The sequence below is a fragment of the Mus caroli genome, unplaced genomic scaffold (genome assembly GCF_978045245.1).
Source record: "Mus caroli unplaced genomic scaffold, Mus_caroli_1 scaffold_6, whole genome shotgun sequence".
NCBI classification, from domain to species: Eukaryota; Metazoa; Chordata; class Mammalia; order Rodentia; family Muridae; genus Mus; species Mus caroli.
Window position 1 is genome coordinate 34,243,011 of NW_028227261.1, and position 21,391 is coordinate 34,264,401.

Consider the following 21,391-nt stretch of genomic DNA (forward strand, 5'->3'; position numbering starts at 1 on the left):
ATGCTCCCGGGGACAGGCACAGGTAGTTTGTTTAAGAATTTCTTTTCCTTTACCTGCATATTCTTAATCCTTTAATGGTATTTCTTAACATTATTAACTCTTTACTCTTATCGAACCCCTGTCCATCCTAAGAAAGTTCTCTTTCTGGGGACTTTCATGCCTCACCATTGTTTGGAACATTCTGGCCAGTAGATAACAAGTTACCATTTACTCTCCAATGGAATTGGTAGTATACTGCTACCAATTTTGTTGACAAGTTTATTAACTTTTAAGGTAATTGGGTTTATAGAGATTTTAGAATGTTGACTTTGCATGATACTTCATTCAACCCAATCAAATATATATATGAACACAGCACGGCAAGGTTAATCCTAAGTCATTTGTCATGACATTTTCACCAACAGCATTTGTTCTGAGCTGTACTTGAGGAAGTTCTTAATTAGTTACCTAGCTGTATTTGACAGCTAGACATCTGTTTTGTTTTGTTTTGTTTTGTTTTGTTTTGTTTTGTTTTGTTTTGTTTTATTTCTTGCATGTGGCTTTATTGGTCATTGTTTAGAGTACAAGGAGAAGGGCTGCAAAGTTAGAGTACAAAAGCCTTGGAACCAAGACAGACAGTCTCTCCTTTTTTCTTTATCCTTGTTTATATCATTACATAAGGCAGCTCCACTGAGTATCCCCACATAGCTGAGAAATAATATTCTCTTAGGGGGTGGAGCACTGCATTTTCATTATTGGCTTAGTGACTCAGAATACCATCATTAATGTCTTTTTGGTTTTCTTATTTTATAGGATGAAAAGGAGCAGCTTATACAGTCCAAGAGTTCCGTTGCCAGTCTTGTTGGGAGATCAAAAACCATTGTTCAGCTAAAGCCACGCAATCCAGACCATGTGCTGAAGAGCACTTTATCTGTGAAGGCCATCTGTGACTACCGGCAGATTGAGGTGGGCATGCAGCAGGTGCCTGGGCTCTAGAGGGAAGGAGATGAGAACGAGAGGAAGGAGGAGGAGAAAGAGGAGGAGGACGAGGAGGAAGAAGAAGTAGTAGTAGTCCTATTTAAGAGTGTTTGAAAATAGGAAATTAAGTATAAAAATATCTCTTTTATCATTAAAAAAAAGAAGACAAAATAAAACAAACAAACAAAAAAACCCCAAATCCTTCTTACCTTAGTGACTGGCATTGTCATTCATTAATTGCCTAAATGTTGATGGAGTAGGACTTTGTTATACTTTGGAGATACACATAGCATGGCACTGAGTAAAACTCTATTGTACAGGAGTCGGAGTGAAATGATTATGTTGATATACACCTATAATTCCAGGACTAGGGAGGGTAAGTTCAGGCCTGCCAGACTACATAGTGTAAAACTCAAAGAATGAATTAGGAGTGGTCTCTAGGTTTCTGTTTCTAAAACAGATCACATTTATTATTTGTCTCTTAAGGTAAAGAACTGATGATTCAAAATGATGAAGCGTTTTCAGGAGCCTGGTAGGAAGAGCATGGGGGCAACCCTACTCTATGGTGCTGGCACAGAGACTATTCTTGATGGCTTAGGGTCTCCTTGGAACTCACATGTTAGTCACTCCACATGCAACAGGGGCTTGGTCAATACCCCTTTCCTTGACTTATTTGATGGGACATGGATTTAAAAGTTTCAGGGGCCCCCACTAAGTGATAGTGAGCCAGTCCTCCCTCCTACTCCCTGTGTTCTTTTTCTTTAAGAATGAAACAGATTTATTGAGCATACTTGCAAGGGACAGTGAACAAAATAGTGCCTTGATAACACAGTGTTTATATTTTGCATATGTAAGCATGTATGGTGTGTTTGCATGAATGTATATGTGTTTAAATGGAATATGTATACGCAAGGGTGCTTGTGCATGCACAGGACAGAGGTTCTTGTATCACGCTACGCTTCATTTACTGAGGTTGGGATTCTTGGTAGTTGGAGCTTGCTGACTGAGCGAGTCTAGTTAGCCAGGTTGCCTTGGGATCTCTTCCTGTGCGTCCTCATCACTTGGATAACAGGTGGTCTGTCTTGTCCACCTGGCTCTCATGTGACACTAAGAATCTGAACTCTGGTTCTCATACTTGCACATCAAACTCTTCAAGCACTGGGCCTAAGGAAAAATGTTTATTTATTTTGTGCTTAGATGTATGCTTGTATAAATGTAAGGGACACATGAATGCCCTGGTGCACATGTGCTCCTGTGTGAATGTAAGTCAGAAGGGAACCTTTGGTAGTTGAATTTACTTTCCACCACGTAGGTTTCAGGAATGGAATTCAGATTATCAGGCCTGCCTGGCAACCAAGGACCTTTACCCATTGATTGTCTTAGTTTGGGTTTTGCTGCTGTGAACAGAAACCATGACCAAGGCAACTCTTAAGGACAATATTTAATTGGGGCTGGCTTATAGGCTCAGAAGTTCAGTCCACTATCATCAAGGCAGGAGCATGGCAGAGTCCAGGCAGGCATGGTGCAGGAAGAGCTGAGAGTTCTTCATGGTCATCTGAAGGCTGCTAGGAGAAGTCTGGCTTCCAGGCAGATAGGATGAAGGTCTTAAAGCCCAAACCCACTGTGACACCTCTGCTCCAACAAGGCCACACCTACTTCAACAAGAGTAAACCTCCTAACAGTGCCACTTCCTGGGCTATGCATACACAAGCCATCACACTGAGAGAAGACGTTTTTCTTAGCTATGCCACAGAGTCTTAGGATCAGACATCAGTAGTGGTTGTTGATTTCTCTGTAGCAATAATTTGTGACTTTATCTTTTTAGATAACTATTTGCAAAAATGATGAATGTGTGCTGGAAGATAATTCTCAGAGGACCAAATGGAAGGTGATCAGCCCTACAGGGAACGAGGCAATGGTTCCATCAGTTTGCTTCCTCATTCCCCCACCAAATAAGGAGGCCATTGAAATGGCCAGCAGGTAACTGTGGCCCTGTGCTATTTGGTACAGACCTCATTAGGTGTATCAAGTGTCCCACTGCCAGCCAGGTAGATCTTTAATAAACCTGTTCTTCAGGTGAAATAATCCAGTGTAAAGTATTTTTTATTCTCCTGTAGTAATTGTTGTCTCCAAGGCTTTGTCTGCTAACCTAGGCCTAGTCCTGGAAGCTTCTAGCCTCCATACAATCTAATCTAGACCTAGAATGTTTTCAGCCTTGGAGTCTTACTGCTGAATAAGCTCACCCTTTTTAGTTCTTTCTGAACTCCTGCTGGCTGATTCAACTCAACTGTTCTGGCTCAAACTTCTCTCTAAGCTGACTGATTTAATCTGGCTTCTCTCAGTTTTCCAGAATTTCTCTGCTTGGTCTCATACTAACTTGGCAATTTGTTTAAATCTTTTGGCTTCTCATTCTCTGGCTCATTCTGTCTTCACCTGTGTCTCGCTGTCTCTGTAAAATTTTCCCAGTAAAACTATCTCTTGCTCTTTTTATTTCTCTTCACTGCCCTTGCAATAGTTCAGTTAGTAGCTTGGATTAGTTAAGTAGCTCAGGGTTAATAGCAGGGTTAGCAGTTACTGCTCTTTTAAATAGCTTGGGCATAGACTATTCTGTCACACCTTTCTCTGATTTGTCACTTGGTCTGCCACTCGATTAGACATCACTTTCAAACAGAGGTGCTTCCTTGTACAGTCTAACTTTGCCTTCATTGTTTGTGATTGAAGGTATGTACCTAGAGTATATTTGTATTCCAGCCAGAGGTATTAAAGGTGTGTGCCACAACTATTGACAATTTTTTTTCAGTCAATAACACAATCTCAAGGTTCACAATGTGATCAAAAACCCTGCAACAATTCAGTACATTCTAGATTCATTCTTGGCACCTAGGTTCTCAGTAAATGGCTGCTGAGTTAGAAGAATGAAGGAATAGGTGAGCAGACAGTGCGTTAGTAATTGTTTCCTTACAGTAACACTTTCCATTTGGGTTTGCTTATCTTTCTATTTGCATATTAAAGACATATTTCCAAGTCCGTCCGTCCTCCCTCCCTCCCTTCCTCCCTCCCTCCCTCCCTCCAAAAGGCTTTTCAATATTGCCAACTGCCACAGATAACTTTCACCTTTTTCTTCTCTTGGAACCCTTTCTTGGCCCATTTTGCTGTCCTCTCCCCATGTGGATCTGTTCTGCAGGCCTGATTCTAGATTGATTCTAGAACTTATGTCACCTTCATCTTAGGGTTCTTTTTTTTTTTTTTTTTTTTTTTTTTAAGATTTATTTATTGATTATATGTAAGTACACTGTAGCTGTCTTCAGACACACCAGAAGAGGGAGTCAGATCTCGTTACGGATGGTTGTGAGCCACCATGTGGTTGCTGGGATTTGATCTCTGGACCTTTGGAAGAGCAGTCGGGTGCTCTTACCCACTGAGCTATCCCACCAGCCCCTCATCTTAGGGTTCTATTTATGTATCCTTGGAGTTGTAACCACTGATTCCTAGGTTCCAAGTCTTCTCTATCGACTTAACATGTTCTCTGTAAACTTAGTGACAAAGATGGCATCTTGGTTTTTAAAAGAGTATATAGCAGTAAAAAGTCACCATTTGTAGTGAGCAATTGTAACAAGTGTACAAAACTGTTATATTCGTCCATCTTCATGATGCTTCTGAGTAGAATCTTTTTCTACCAGCATAATGATGAGGAATAGTTAAGAATTTCTGCCTTTTAAATGCAAGCTTAGTTTCTCTGGTATAGCACCTTTAAACTCTTCTTTCTGATCTGTCTTTGGATGAGTCTCTCTCTATTCAGTGGACATGAACAAAATCTGGGACTTCTTTCAGATCTCATAAAAAATTCCTGAATTAATACTTTTTTTTAATAGTATGTATTATACAAGCAAGATGCTTCATTGAGTGTACTTGTTCACCTTCATTGCCTTTGTGTCTTTCTATGCCCAGGAATCCAGGTTCATGTTACTGTCTCACATTCTCCCCTCCCTTAGTTTCCACAAATGAACAAGTACACATGGAATACTAGTTTCTATGAGACCGGATTCTTTCATCTAATATGATATTCTTCACTTCTATCTGTATTGTCCTCTGTGTTTGGAGTGGATGAGTTGTTGGTTGATTTGTTTTGTTCTTAGGAATCTCCATTTATCACACTGGGGCACCCAGGCTCATTCTCTAATACCTTGTTTTCTATTTTTTCTTTGTGTTTTATTCTTCTTTTGAGATTACCACTTAAATGAACTTCCTGTGGGATTTCTCACATATAGAAAAATAAACTGATGGATTTTTTAAAAGTAACTATAAATTCTATATCAATAATTTGTATCACTCCTGATGCCTGATTTCCTGTCTTATACTTTGTGTCTCATATTTTCTTCTCACCTTGAAGATATTTGAGATAACTTAATGGTTCCATGAGTATATGTATGTTTATCTGCAAGCCCTCTAGGCTTTAGATTGAAGTAGGCATGGGGTGCTTATCTCGTTTCCCAAGTGAGCTTAAGTTGCTATTTCAGCATGTTTTGACTATGTAGAGCACAATAAATCACTATTAAGAAGTGTTGGTACAGTCTTCCAACAGTTCTAAAGGGAATATTTTTATCTATATTCTTTGTATTCTTGCTTTCCTTGTCATTTTTTTTTTTTTCTGTCTGACTTCTTGTAATCATCTTACATTCAGGTAACTTTGCTTCTATTGGAAATATATTCTGATGTAATTCCATAGATAAGCCAAATCAAATATGACAATCAATTCTAAAATTATCTGTGTAGTCAAAACTAGCTCTCTTTTCCTGCTTAGCACAGAGCTCTCCTCTGCAGTCACATCTCTGACATGTAGTTTATTTCTGTTGTTTCTAGGGTGGAACAGTCTTACCAGAAGGTGATGGCCCTTTGGCACCAGCTACACATTAACACCAAAAGCCTTATCTCCTGGAACTACTTGCGAAAGGACCTTGATACAGTACAGACCTGGAACTTAGAAAAGGTAATTGGGAAGCTGTTGCCTTTGGCTGATACCTGGTTGGTAAGCTTTGTCAGAAGTAGTTCTTTCATTTCTGAAACTTTTCCCCCAGAACAATGAGGTATGGTTGAGTCCAGGATGCTATTTCAGAATTAGGGACCTGAGACCATTAGCAACTAGCAGTTTGAGAGGTAAAGAAATGGCAGATGAAAGTAAGAGAGTACAATTTTCTCGCTGTGTGGAGAAGGTGCCACTCTTGTGTAAGAATACACAGAGTATAGAGTGCGTGACCACTTGTCTACTTTTATTAACTTACATCCAGGTTACAACTAATGACATACCTCTGTAATCCTAGCCCCTGGAGTTGAGACTCGAGGATTATGAGTTCAAGGCTAACATAGATTATTTAGTAAGACTGTGAATGTGGGAAGGACAAGGAACATTGTACAGTGGAGTTTGAGGGATAGTATGGGGCGGGGTTGCTCCTAATGTTGTTTAGATTAGAATGTTGATTATATAGATGAATTTGGTTATTGAAAATCAACATGTTTACAGTAATTCACTCATTCATTCAAGACAAAGTCTCACTCCGTAACCCTGGCTGGCCTGGAACTCACTCTGTCTGCTTTTGTCTGTCCTGTGGGTGGTATTAAAGATGTGTGCCATTATGCCCAGCAGATTTGTGCATTTTTGAATATATGTTTATAGAGTCAACAGAATCAATAAAAAAAAGGAGAGAATAAGTGGTATTTTTCTATTCTATTGTATTCTGTTGTCTTTAGCTTCGTTCCTTAGCACCAGGAGAGTGCCACCAGGTTATGAAGAACCTCCAGGCCCACTATGAAGACTTTCTACAGGACAGCCATGAGTCTGCCCTCTTCTCTGTGGCCGATCGCTTGCGAATAGAGGAGGAGGTGGAAGCTTGTAAAACCCACTTCCAGCACCTGATGAAATCACTGGAGAATGGTGTGTACACAAGGCAGAGGGAGAGAGGGAGGGAGGGAGTGCTCTTACCCACTGAGCCATCTCGCCAGCCCCCGTCACATTTCTTCAGAACCTTAATGCTAATATGTAATGCAGACACTTGAAGGTCAGGCAGGATATTTCCAACGTAAGACCTTGCTTTCATCAATGAGATTTCTGATCTGCTGGAGCCAGTGGTGCCCTTTGTATTAGCTCTATTGTCTTCAGGTGGAGCTTAGTGACCTGTGCTTGTGTGTTCACAGAGGACAAAGAAGAGACTTTGGCCAAGGTATACATCTCAGAGCTAAAGAATATCCGACTACGCCTGGAGGAGTGTGAGCAAAGACTGCTCAAACAAATTCAGTCTCCAGCCAGCTCCAAGACTGACAGAGATGCCAGGCAGGACATCACATTGAGGATTGCAGAGCAGGAGGTGAGCTGCAGGAGGAAGAGTAACTCCTTTTAGATTGAGTTAGGAAGTAAATGTGTGGCTTCTAAGAAGTGAGGCAATAGGCTTAGGTCAGCCCTGCTCAGGAATTCATCCATCCCTGCAGCCTGTGGAAGTGCCATTTACTACGGAAGAGTAGGATTTAAGCTTCAAATACATAATTGAATTGATTCATTTCCAATTGCAAATAGGACTACTTTCTAACATTTTTCACTGTGTCTCCATCTTTGTTGTGCATTTTGTTCTGATAGCACACACAGGAGGATTTGCAACATTTGAGATCTGACCTGGATGCTATTTCTATGAAATGCAACGTCTTTCTCCAGCAATCTCCATCAGGCACAAGTGCCACAACTCTGCGCTCAGAGCTGAACCTGATGGTAGAGAAGATGGACCATGTCTATGGTCTGTCTACTGTCTATCTGAATAAGTGAGTACCATGTCTGTGATCTCTCTACTATCAGTCTGAGTAAGCTGAAGTCTTAGATCCAAAGGGCAGTCATTTTCTATTGAGATTGTTCAATGAATGATCTGAAAGACTGCAGCTCTTGAAGAGTAGGTGTCTAGGCTGAGAAATTTTGGCTTTAGTTCCTAAGTAACATGGAATAAATCTATTTGAACTACAATAACAAATGCCAGTGTTATGGGTGAGGAATAAACTTGAATTGTTAGGTCTGTTTCTTATCACGTTTTTATTTGATTCGACACCTCCAGAAACAACACTTAAAGATAATAAGGAAAATAGAAAGAGACAAAGAATTAAAACTGTACCACACGTTAGTGTTTGAAACTCTTTTCCCTCCTCGCCCATCTCTACCTGTAACTTTGAGCAATGGCAGATCTTAGGTCTTTTGTTTCAAGTAGACTTTTGGTCTCACTCCTTCTTGCTACCACATGTGGCCTATCTTAGTGCCACTTAGAATTTCACTCTGAATTAGCTCAAACCAACAGTATGCATGATCAGGCTTTCTCACTTATACAAAAGCTTGTCATCATTTAATGTGGTAAAACTGATTTGGGCAATTTAAAGTTTGAGCTTAAGTAATCCACATTTTAGAACTCAAGTTCTTGGCATGCTGTGGTCCAGCCTTTGGGAGGGAGAGACAGGTGGATCACAGAGTTTAAAGCTAGCCTGGTCCATTGAGTAAGCTCCAGGATAGCCAGGTTTACGTAGAGAAATCCTGCCTCAGAGTGAAAAAAGTAGAGTGCTAATGAAGGAGTTGATCTTATCCCCGCAGGTTAAAGACAATTGACGTTATAGTCCGTAGCATACAGGATGCTGAGCTGTTGGTCAAGGGTTATGAGTTCAAGCTGAGTCAAGAGGAAGCAGTGCCAGCAGACCTCTCCGCTCTGCAGTCCCACCGGACCACCTTACAGGTTGGTTCTCTAGGTTTTTTGTTTTTTTTTTCTTTTCTCTCTCTCTCTCTCTCTCTCTCTCTCTCTCTCTCTCTCTCTCTCTCTCTCTCTATTTATTTATTAGGTATTTTCTTCATTTACATTTCCAATGCTATCCCAAAAGTCCCCCATCCACCCCTTCAATCCCCTACCCACCCACGGTTCTCTAGTTTCTTAAGAGGTTGATGCACAATTGTTTTGGGTTAACAGAGGATTCAGGGTGGGATAACTTGACACTGATTCATGTTTGCACTTGGATTAGGCACAGTGTTGTTTTAATGTATTTTAATAATGTGTTAGTAAAAGGGGAAGAGAAAAGGAAGCCTTTTCACCCGTCCAATCACGGCTTAATTAAACATACCCAACCTTTATATCAAAGAAACGTTGTAAAGTACTTTACTGTGACTTCATTGGACTCTCAAGAACTGCTGTGAGAAGTGAATTTTTGTTTCTTGACAGATGAGAAAACCAAGACCTAGTCAGCTACATAACTTTGCTTGGTCTCAAAACTAATATGTAGTAAAGTCAGGTTTCAAACAGGAAAACTATCTGCCCATTTTCCCATATGGTGTCCCAGATCTCCCAGTGTGCATTAAGAAAGCTGAGCCTGTCCTCAGCAGTGGCCTTTCCTGGGCCTGCTTTCTGGGTCACAGGTAACAGGGTGACTCTACTGTAGACACTGTCCTTTTGCTTGCCTTAGTTTTCTTTTAGCAAGGAAAATGTTTAACCTGTTTCTTGTGTTTTTTCTAGCACTGGCTAAGTGAAGTGAAGGACAAGAATTCAGTGTTCTCGGTTCTGGATGAGGAAATCACTAAGGCCAAGAAAGTGGCAGAACAGCCCCGGCACCCAGCATCAGAGCCAAACTTGGATTTGGAGCGTTATCAGGAGAAAGGTTCTCAGCTACAGGAGCGGTGGCACCGTGTCATTGCCCAGCTGGAGACCCGGTAAGGTCAACTATCAACTATTTTTACATTCACATTTAAAAGTAGAAATTCATACAGAGGTGTGTAGAATTTTAAAACAGCATGGATTCTGAACATGATAAGCCACAGAAAACACTGGAATCATCAATTGTAAGGCATACTTAAAACCCAGCACATATGGTCCACCATTAGGCTACAACCCTAGCCCGAAGCTCATTTTGAGAGCTTGTTTTGGAAGGGAAAACAGCGTTGGAAAGGTCACACATGAAAATAAAGCAGTAAGGGAGGAAAGAGATATCCGTTTAGCCAACTGGATCAGTTAAATCAACCCTACAATCAGTAGGGTGATAGGTACCTCAGCCAGATCACCCTTATATCCCAGGCTTGCTTTCAGCTAGCAGGAATACTGTTGGTAGTGCCATCCCTTATCTGATTAAGCCATTTATGACAGTGCCCCACCTAGTTTGGGGGATTAATTAGATTCTTGTATGTACTAGACAGGTTTCACTTAGCCACATCTCAAGTGATTTGTGTTCTTTTTAATATGGACTTGAATGGTTATATGATGACCCTTTCCTAAGGAGAGAACTTAGGTTTTCGTTCTTGTTTTATTAGGCTTGAATCTAATTTGATCTATTTTTAGAATGAGGCTTTATAGAATTTATGACTTCTTTCACAATTGCTGATTTAGTGGGTTCAAGTCACTTCTGTCATTTTGATGTCTTGCTTATGATGTGAGATATGACTAGTAGAGACAGAAAATTCTTCTTTCTTAGGCTAAGGAGGAGAGGAAAATATGCAGGGACAGACAGGAGTTTAATCAACTCATATAAGTCTGTATTGTCTCTACTTAAATTACTACCCTAAAGCTAATGAGATTGACAGATATCTAAAGATAACAACCTCTATCTTTCATCACTTCCTGCTACAAGAAATTACAGTCTTTATAAATCACAATCCTGTTACCCTAACAATAGTCTGTAAAGTAAAGATGTAAATGGTAAGTTTGACAAGCATTATCTTGAGATGCTTGACTCCATAGGGTTTCTCGGAGCTCTTAGGATTAGTTTTACTTACTGTTAGGACCCTGTCACAGACGTCACTCTGCCTTGCATCATTTATCCCCAAGTGAAATCCCGCCCTCCATGGTTGAGCCCACCTGGAGGCCTGAGTGGCTGCTCTCTATTTGTGTTAACATTAGGATTCTTGACAGTGCTTGCATTTGTTCCTACAGGCAATCTGAGGTAGAAAGTATCCAGGAAGTTCTGAGAGATTACCGAGCCTGCCATGGAACTCTCATCAAGTGGATTGAGGAAACCACTGCCCAGCAGGAAATGATGAAGCCTGGCCAGGCAGAGGATAGCAGAGTGCTGTCAGAGCAGCTTAGTCAGCAGACGGTGAGTGTGTCTGCAGAACAAGGGACAAAATAGAATCTAGCCCATCTTAAGATGACAATACTGCAGCAATTAAACCTCCTCCAAATGAGCAGACATCTAGGCCCCCTCTGTTGTTTGTGATTTTGAAAAAGATACTGATTTTACATTTAGGCCAGAGAGAGACCCATTAGGTCCTCTAATCCTGATTTTCTATGGCTATTTATTGAAACTATTAAACATCTCCATTTTATTTCTTGATATTATATTTTATTACACTAGGACTGGACTGTAGGGGCTTGAAAAACTATGAGTGGAAGAAAATGATTTAAAGCATTTTTGGTTGGTGTTTTACTTTAATACCATGTTATTAAGTACATGAGGTCTGACTTTAATTGTCTTGATTACAGGCCTGGCTTAATACTACTTACTAGCTAGAAAACATTAAGAAATTAACCACCTTTCAGTATTCTACTTCCTTATCCTTAAAATGGCCCAGTTTATTATTCCTTTAAACTGCCTGATGAAGTCATTGCTAAAACTACATGAGGCTCTACATGTAAAATATTAAAGGAATGTAGTTCTCAAAGTGTAGCTCCAAGACCAGCAGCATCAGTATCACCTTAACCATGGTAGAAATCTAGGTTCCTGGGCCCAACTCAAAACCTGTAGGACTAGCCCTTCAGTCTGTGACTTAACTAGTCTTTTTTACTGTGATGATTCTAAGGTTTGAGATTCAGTACCTTAGAATATGGTAAGTTCTCACTGCTGAGTGATGGTAGTCAATGATAATGTGTGTTACTTTGGTTTCTAGGAACTCTTTGCTGAAATTGAGAGAAATCAGACAAAGTTGGACCAATGTCAAAAATTTTCCCAGCAGTACTCTACTATTGTGAAGGTAATTGTACCATATCCCAGAAGGAATAAATGATCTCCAGCTTAGGAAGGCTACATTATCACTGTAAGTCCTTCTCTGCACGGACTATGAGAGCTCTGCCAGAGCCCCCACCCCTTAGAGGCTGTCTCTGAGCCAGGAATGACATTATTACCTGAGATGCTACTTGAAATGCCCTCAACCTATTGAATCTGGTTCCACATTTTTTTAAGGTTCCCCTAGATGAATTCTACACGTATTGATGTTTGAGAAACTGGGCCTATATCCTTGAAAGATTTTGGTCATAGGAACAAGGTGATCATATTTGTTTCTTAGAAAAGGTATCAGGAGCCAGGCAGTGGTAATGCAGGTCTTTAATCCCAGCACTCAGGAGGCAGAGGCAGGCAGACCTCTGAGTTTGAGGCCAGCCTGGTTTATCGAGTGAGTCCCAGGATGACCAAGGGTACACAGAGAAACCTTGTCTTTAGGGGAAAGGTATAAGGAGCATGAGAGTAGAAGTAGTAAGATAAATAAGTGAATAAGGGGCTGTTAAAATGAAGAGAGTTTGGAAGGTGGGGAGAAAGCACTCTGCAGGTTACAGGAGAAGCACGGGATATGAAGTAAAATGAGGAAAGGATTTGAAAACAGTTTCTAATCTGTACTGAATTAGGAAAATCCACTTTCTCTATTTGAAATTCAGTTTCTCCAAGAGTGAGATCAAAGAATTACATCAAATCACTGATTAAAAGCTCAGGATTCAGCAAGGTATGATGCACAGGCTGAGTCTAGGCCACACATTGTTTTGTATGGCCATTGAAAAAATTTAAAAGAATCATAATAGCCGGGTGTGGTGGCGCACGCCTTTAATCCCAGCACTCGGAGGCAGAGGCAGGCGGATTTCTGAGTTCGAGGCCAGCCTGGGCTACAGAGTGGGTTCCAGGACAGCCAGGGCTACACAGAGAACTCCTATCTCGAAAGAAAAAACAAGTTCTTATAATTAAAAACACACCCTGGGGATGTAGAGACTGCCACCAAGCCTAATGACTTACAGCCAGAGCTGTACAGAGAAACCCTGTCTCGAAAAACAAAACAAAACAAAAGAATCATATTTTATGATACTTTTTTAAAATAAAAGAATAAGAACTGGGCAGTGGGCAGTGTTCATTTGACAGAAACCTTGCCTGTGTGAAGCTCTGGCTTCAATTTCTAGTATCATGTAAGACTGAACTTAGCAATGCACAACTCTAATGCTAGCATTTGGAAGGATTAGGCAGGAGGATCAAAAGTTCAAGGTCTGTTTTTTTTTTTTCTACACTGGAAGTTTGAGACCACCCTAGGCTACATAAGGCCCTGGCCAATAAATACATAGATAAGTGTAAGTAAAGTTATTTTATAAATAGTCACACTCAATTTATGAGACAGAATCAATATTTCTGACAAGTAGGATGGCCCAATATTTGCCAACTTGTAGTCTAAACAAACACTAATGTAGTCCAGCAAGAAAACACTAAGTTTTTGTTGTGTGATATGTTAGCTATGATCTTAAGTAATGGAAGTCAAATTTCTCTTGTCCTAGGACTATGAGTTGCAGCTTATGACATACAAAGCCTTCGTGGAGTCACAGCAGAAATCTCCAGGCAAGCGCCGCCGCATGATTTCCTCTTCAGATGCCATCACACAGGAGGTGAGTGGAGGGGAGGAAACCATGTCTTCTGAGGGGAAGTGGGCGGAGTGGCTGTGCAAGGTGGGTTGGGAAGAGAGGAGGGTCTGTGATCGGGACGTGAAGTGAATAAATAAATAAATTAATGGAGAAAAAAAAGAAAACCTCATTTGTCTTATCTTTCTGCTTTCTTCCTTATTCAACTGTTGAATTTTACTTTTCTGGATAATAACTTATCTAAATTGTTCTTTTGAACTATAGTTCATGGACTTGAGGACTCGATACACAGCTTTGGTGACATTAACAACTCAGCATGTAAAATATATCAGTGATGCTCTCCGGCGGTTGGAAGAGGAAGAGGTGAGAATAGTTGGGTCCCCATTCTTTTGAAAGAATGATTAAAAATCCTGTGCTTCACCAGGCATGATGGTGTATCCCTTTAATACATGATACATGATGGTGTATCACTTGGGGGGCAGAAGCAGGAGTAGGCTAGCCTGATCTACAGGGCAATTCCAGGACAGCCAGGACTACACAGAGAAACCCTGTCTTGATAAACCAATAACAACAAAATGCTATGCCTCAAGCAGAGGGTGTAGCTCATTAGGATTGCTTGTAGCTAACATGTACCAAGTCTTCAAGTTGATCTATTAATACATACTAGAATTCCCATGCCTCATCTTTTAAAAGATAAATAAAATTCATGCAGCCATTTTTTTTTATAGTGACCATGTTCTAGAAAGTTTGGTTGTTGGTTCATTAAGCCAGTGCTCCTAGAGGAAATAGTTACTTTCTACAAGCCCCAGCTCACATGCACAGCCTGGTTTATGTGTATTTTTGTTTAAAGGCACTTTATTTAATGTGTATTATTGTTTCTTGGAAGCACTATAACTTTCTTTCTGCAACATGTTTATCAAAGATATAAGATTTGTCCCCATCATATTTATGCTCATCATTGTGGCAGGTGTAGAAAGCTGTGTGATCGATCACATTTTCATCTACACCATAGGAAACATGGAGAATGCCAAGTGAGGAGAGGCTATAAACTCTCAAGCTCTCCCCCAGTGACTCACTCCTCCAACAAGGCTCCACTTGCTAAAGACGGTATAACCTGTCCAAACAACACCCAGTAACAGGGACTGAGTGCTCAAATGCCTATGGGGATATTTTTCATTCAAACCACCATATAACAGAACCTCAGATAATGGCATAGGCACCAGGCAACTAGTTTCTTAACATACACTGCATCATTTTTGAGTAACCTTCGGAGTTTTGAATAAATTTTAGTGGGTGAAATTTTCCAAATATACAAATATGCCTGTCACTTCCACCTTTAAATATTTTCATTAGAGAAAGGGATATGTCTCAGACACTTTTCTGTTGTTAGGGTATGAAACCATGACCAAGTAAGCTTATAGAAAAGTTTATTTGGGGCCAGCAGTTTCAGATGGTTAATGTCTGTGATCACCAATGGAGAAAGCATGGCAGCAGGTAGGCAGGCATGACACTGAAACAGGAGCTGAGAGTTCATCTGGATCTATGAACATGAAGAAGAAGAGTACATACTGTTGAAATTACAAGTCTTTTGACACCTCAAATCCTTTCTCACTGAGCCTTCTCCCCCAACAAAGCCACACCTTCCAGTCCTTCCCCATCCCATCAATTGGGGACCAAGTAATCAAAACATGAGTCTATGGATGCACTCTCATTCAAACCACCACATAGGATAAGCAGAAATCTTCAGTAAAGCATAATTTGCTGGAGGAAAATATTAGAAACCCCCATAGTGTGTACAGTAAAATGCCATGACATTATTAAAAATAATGTAATAGATTTAAGTGAATTGGCATAGAAAGTGATTTATATTATATTAATATGTTATACTAGATATAATGATTTCAATAAGAACTATGTATCAACAAAGGTACAACACTGCATACAAACAATTTTAGACGTGTGTTTATGTGTGAACTTCTTGGAAATAGACTCTAGTGTATATAATATACATTTCCATTCCTGTTTTGGTCCTTTGTAGAAAGTATGCAATCTTTTTGTAATTACAAAAATCCTTGCAAGCTAAGTTTTCAAATACTCATACATAGACTCGCCTTGGAAATGAGATAGTAATATATATCTTTTGTCCATTATGTCAATGCTTACTCCATGTAGTCTCTCTGTTCTCTCATGGTTCTAAAAATTATTAAGCTCACAAGATTCTGTATATAAAGGACAATGTATTTCCTATCTGGCTTTGGAAATATAACACCAGGCCAGCCTAGTGAGACACTGATCACAGTACTGACTTTCTATTTCCTGTTACAGAAAGTAGTAGAAGAGGAAAAGCAAGAACATGTGGAGAAGGTTAAAGATCTTTTAGGTTGGGTGTCTACTCTGGCAAGAAATACACAAGGAACAACTACCTCATCTCACACTAGTGCATCTGCAGACATTGAGAAGGCCATTTTGGAGCAGCAGGTGAGTAGAATGCGCATCTCTCTCTGCACAGGTGGAATCATGCATGGAACAGTCCCCATTGGCTGCTCCAAAGACAATTCTCACTTTAGAAAAGGCTAACTCCAAGACTTTCAACAAACAACTTCAGCTACCTTTTTAAACTTACCTTTTTAAACATCTGTAGCCCATTTATAATGCCTGACCTAGATTGTATTTTCTCCTTGTTTTTTGAAATTTTATTTGAAATCATGTTTGACTCTTAAGTCTTGAATTTGAAAAAAAAAAAAAAAAAACAGTTACTTTTTTTATTTCTATTACTAGGTTCTGGCAGAAGAACTGACAACCAAGAAAGAACAAGTTTCTGAGGCCATTAAAACTTCACAGATCTTCTTAGCCAAGCATGGTCATAAGTGAGTCTGAGCTTTTTTCTGTTTTGTTTTGTTTTGTTTTATTTTTTTTAAAGATTTATTTATTTTATTTATATGAGTATGCTATAGCTGTCTTCACACACCAGAACAGGGCATTGGATCCCTATTACAGATGGTTGTAAGCCAGCATGTGGTTGCTGGGAATTGAACTCAGGATCACTGGAAGAATAGTCAGTTCTTTAACCACTGAGCCATCTTTCCAGCCTGAGTCTGACCGTTGCAACTTGCTGAATCCCAGTCATGATGAGAAGTTAGTCTGGAGAATTCCTACAAGAGCCTGAGGAGATTTTGTTTTGTTTGTTTTGTTTTGTTTAACCTTCTCAGCTTTGGGGAGAAATCTTAAATATGATTGACATGGGGGAATTTTAGAGGATGAGAGGCAAGTGTAAAATAATGAATGCAAGAAATGCAGTAGATTACAAAGCTGACAAAGATTCAAGAGGTATTAAGGGGCTAGCAAGATGATTCAGTACATAAAGGTTCTTACCCCCAAGCCCAATTAACCTGAAGTCAATCCCCAGGATCAACAGGGTAGAAGTAGAGAATAACTGCCCAGATTTTCCTCTGCCCTCTGTATTTGCATGTGCCTGTGCAAATACACATACAATAAATAAATGTATCCATTTTTACAAAGAAATTAATGATGGTGAATCTATGGGTTTCGTCACATGGAAAATCATTAGAAAAACTGCTAGATTAGTGGTTCGTGCCTTTAATCCCAGCAGAGGCAGGGAGAGCTCTGAATTTAAGGCCAGCTTGATCTACATAGTGAGCTGTAGGCCAGCCAAGGCTATATATAGTGAGACACAATATATAATCTCAAAACAAAACAAACAAAAGCCCTTCTAGGCTTCTAGCATAGACTGTATGATGGTGCCACTCACACAGATAAGAAACACAGACCCAGGAGTGAGCTGCAGAATAATATAACTTAGACATTGTTGGCTATGATAGCCTATAGAACCTCCTATAGAGCCTATAGGAGTGAGTGGAAATGCCTAGGATGTAGTAAGATTCATAGATTCCTTTTCATTCCTTAGTTACACTCAACAAAGATTCCCAATGGGCAGTTATGTAGGAAGTTTGGAAATAATTACAGAAGTCTAAAGAGACAAAGATTTAAGTCACTAATGTAGTAGAAATCATATGGGTAAATTAACCTAAATGGACTTTCAGGTCTTCTCTGTAAAGGAAACTTAACATGACTATGAAAATATTGGTGAGTAATACCTCAGCACCCAGGAAAGTTCAAAAGAGGAGGGAGGGCTCAAAAGTCAAGAAGGATGGATGAATATCCAATATATTTGGCTGTTGGAACTTTTTGGTGGTATTGGTGAAAAGTTGGGTGAAGTCAGAGTCAGTATGATGAACCGTAAGCAAATGAGAGGTCAGGAGGCCGAGGAACTGAAATTCAACTCCTTTCCTAAAGCGTGGTTGTAGGAAAGGAAGGCATTAATACAAGAAATGAGAAACAGAATGCCCTCTCACAGACCTTTTACTTAGAAGGTGGAAGACACTTACCTCTGTTCATGGACTGCCTTAAGTTCAGCAAAGAGCTAATAGGAAGGAGGGGAGCGAGAGAGGTTGGAAGTAATTGGTAGGTACAAAGTACAGTCTTTTTGTTTGTTTGTTTTCAAGACAGGGTTTCTCTGTATAGCCTTGGCTGTCCTGGAACTCACTTTGTAGATCAGGCTGGCCTCAAACTCAGAAGTTCTCCTGCTTCTGCCTCCCAAGTGCTGGGATTAAAGGCGTGCACCACTACCGGGCCAAAGTACAGTCTCAATCCGCAGTCAAGACAACTTTTCCCCTGCAGTGTGGGGGAAAGGGGTGTGTCAAGGTGACATTGTCAAGGGTGAGGTCCAAGGAAGAGAAGTAATAGCTAGTTGTCTGTCTGTATCTTATTTTTAAATAGAGGGTTTATTGAAGATTAGGGTAGTGCTCATGCAAAGTGATAAAGGGATTAACCGAGGACTATCACCTGGATTTTCTAAGGGACATACTAAGGACCAGTTAAAATTATAAACCTGTAGGATTTCTACTGTCTATGGGATACCTCCTCCTTCAAAGGATGTATTTGACATCATGTGGGATCTTAGAGATTTGGTTTTTATCTAATTAATGAGTGGACAGGCAAGACTAATATTAAAGACCTGATTAAGGAAATCCATTGCAGGGTTTAGATGCCAGAGATAAACTGAAGATAAATAGAGAAAATGATAGGCTCAGAGCAATTTGAAGAGTCAAGGAAGGCTTGGGGGAATCTCAATCAGTTTGTAGGAAATTCTAACATAGTTCATTCTCAGAATTAATATGGGGGAGGCAACCAACTTTTAGGTTTCACCAGATTCAAGAGGTGAACCTCTAGGATGACAGGAAATAAATAGCTGTGGTGACAAACCCATGGTGATATTAGGTGACAGTATCTTGTTTCCAGCCTAAAGCAAAGGTGGTTGAATAGTAAAACTTGGAGTTAAGTAAGCATTGCATGGTGGTAATCCCATCACAGGAAGCTAACCCAGAAGGGTCACCAGCTTAAGCTCACCCAGCCTGGGCTACATAGAGACCTGATCTCTTAAAAACAACCCAAACCAAACAAAAATGGCTAAGATTGGGAGAGGAAACAAGGGGAAAGGGGTGTGATGAGCAATGTGCTCACCAAATTAAAGATGACTAGGTAGGTGATAGCTAAGTGAGATTTAAATTTGTTTAAAATGAAAATAACTGTGGAAGGAGTAAAGACATATAAAATAAAACTATATCATACATTTTTAGGTCTAATAATTTAACTGAACAATTATTTTATATTATTTCAGCATCCAAATTTGTTGTATATGAGTAAGGCTAAGAAAGCAAGGAGGTCATTTTGATTACAGTTGCAGCACTATAAGCATAGAGTTATATAGCATTGACATCACTAAGAATCATGAGATGCCAAAGTTGAGTATAAGAGACTGGATGTATTCAGATAATCTATTCATGGCAACAATATAGCAGTTTTGAATATAGTTTGGAGAATTCTTCCCTTGAGAGAAATATAATGCTTCATCCTTCAGGCTTTCAGAAGGAGAGAAGGCACAGATCTCTGAGCAGTTGTGTGTGCTAAACAAGACTTACCATGACCTTTGTGATGGTTCTGCAAACCAACTCCAGCAGCTCCAAAGCGAGTTGGCTCAGCAGACGGAACAAAAGGTATTTTTACTTTTTGGCTCCATATATTATGGAAGTATTTTAAATGGTATGAAAGTGGCTTTGCTGATTGAGAGTCATGTTCACTAGCTTGCCATGACCAATGTGACTTAATATTTAACCTCACCTTAGCAGCCATTTGTCATGTGTTTCTTTCCTGGGGTTCCATGATGTGTTGGTCAGTCAAAAATATCAGAGGGCATTTATAGCAAACCCTCTGTTTCTGGTCTACTCCCACCTCCATCCACATTTTACCATTGCATATTGGAAAACAGTTAATGAGAACTTAAATTCTGTATTTGTATCTGATCACAGGTCAATAAGATTATACTCCTTTGAGACATTGTCACCCAAGAGTTGATAGCCAAGGGTTGTGGATATTGGCAAGAACATGCTTATAACCCTCTTCCTTCTGTAGCGTGACCAGGGAGAGTGAACTTCACTGACTGAGACGCTGGTTCCCCTCACCATTCATGGCCATCCTATCACATAGCACATTACCAGTTCTCACCTCACCTTCACTTTTGAACCACATGGAAGTCATTATAGTTGCTGTCGATTGTCTTAAGTTGTTTCTGGATATTTGTGTGTGTGTGTGCATTTAACCAAGTTATATACATGTGTCTCTGGGATATACAGTGTATTTGCCTGCTTATTTCCTATGTTGTGAAGCAATGGCCAGTTTATGTGGAGACAGCTATCATGGTAAATCATATTTGTTCTATATGATTCAAAAAATGATTATTCAAAACAAAATATACTTGATTCTGAAACATGGATATAAATTTATAAGTTCATAAAGTCTACAGGATAGAAGCAGTCCTGCTTTGATAGTACATTTCCAGGAAGTGTGTGCTGTTATGGAATTTTCAGTGTAAAGCAGCCCACTCTAGTGGCTGTTGCTTCACCATATAAGGGAGTATGTGAAAAGTTTTAACAATTGCTTGCTGAGAACATCCAGTTCTCATTTTGAAAAGTTAAAGAGGGGTGGGAGGGGGAAGAGAAGGACAAGGACAAGCTGCTGAGCACCACTACATTGAGCATGATGTGTCCCTGTACTGTGTGTGTTTCATGTAAAGTATTGTTCTGATTAACTGACATCCTTGCTTACAAGTTTCACTAACCCTTTGGAGTTTAAGCACAAATGCACAAAGGGAAAAGAGGACGACCTGTTTGGGGTTCTTTTTTGCAAAAAAACAAACAGTCGCATGCTGGACGCTAACACCAAGCTTACACTGTGTATGTGATACGGCTGAGCTGCTCCATAAGGCTCTATTTCCTATCTGCCTGAGGCGTGCTCTGCAGTGTGGGTAAGTAGACGCCTTTTATTTTCTTTCCTTTTCTCCCTGTCTTTTACTGCTCATCTAGGTCACAATGTCCATGTTTGGTAGACTGGATTTCTCTGGATTACTTCCCAGTGCAGTGCTGCCTGACTAGCCTTCAGTTATGAGGGTGTTAGAAGGAATTCTGAAGGCTTTTCTCTTTGGCTCAATTCCAGGCTTTTTTTTTCCCCAATGTCAGCATTTTTGAGATTATAACTCTTACAGAAGAAATTACAATAGTCTTCCCTTTTGTTATAACAGGCTTTATATGGATTTTTTTTCTTTTCTTTTTTTTTTTTTTTTTTCTTTTTGGTTTTTTGAGGTAGGCCCTGGAACTTGGTCTATAAACCAGAATGGCCTTGAATTTAGAGATCCTCCTAGCTCTGCATCCCAAGTGCTGGGATTAAAGTTGCATGTACCCAGATTATAGGTATATATATATATA

The 21,391-nt window shown here is 39.9% G+C and overlaps 1 protein-coding gene across 17 annotated transcripts in view; it reads left to right on the forward strand.

The window, feature by feature from the left end:
- Positions 1–21,391, forward strand: part of Macf1 (microtubule actin crosslinking factor 1) — a 341,227-nt gene that overhangs the window by 191,566 nt on the left and 128,270 nt on the right. For all 17 annotated transcript variants that reach the window (XM_085838977.1, XM_085838973.1, XM_085838974.1 and 14 more), the window contains 15 exons: positions 793–945; positions 2,783–2,937; positions 5,818–5,944; positions 6,703–6,886; positions 7,147–7,316; positions 7,583–7,761; positions 8,570–8,708; positions 9,477–9,670; positions 10,884–11,046; positions 11,837–11,920; positions 13,473–13,580; positions 13,818–13,916; positions 15,879–16,031; positions 16,332–16,420; positions 19,492–19,627. In XM_085838977.1, the coding sequence (XP_085695103.1) occupies positions 793–945; positions 2,783–2,937; positions 5,818–5,944; positions 6,703–6,886; positions 7,147–7,316; positions 7,583–7,761; positions 8,570–8,708; positions 9,477–9,670; positions 10,884–11,046; positions 11,837–11,920; positions 13,473–13,580; positions 13,818–13,916; positions 15,879–16,031; positions 16,332–16,420; positions 19,492–19,627 (2,133 nt within the window). The remainder of the gene's footprint in view (positions 1–792; positions 946–2,782; positions 2,938–5,817; positions 5,945–6,702; positions 6,887–7,146; positions 7,317–7,582; positions 7,762–8,569; positions 8,709–9,476; positions 9,671–10,883; positions 11,047–11,836; positions 11,921–13,472; positions 13,581–13,817; positions 13,917–15,878; positions 16,032–16,331; positions 16,421–19,491; positions 19,628–21,391) is intronic.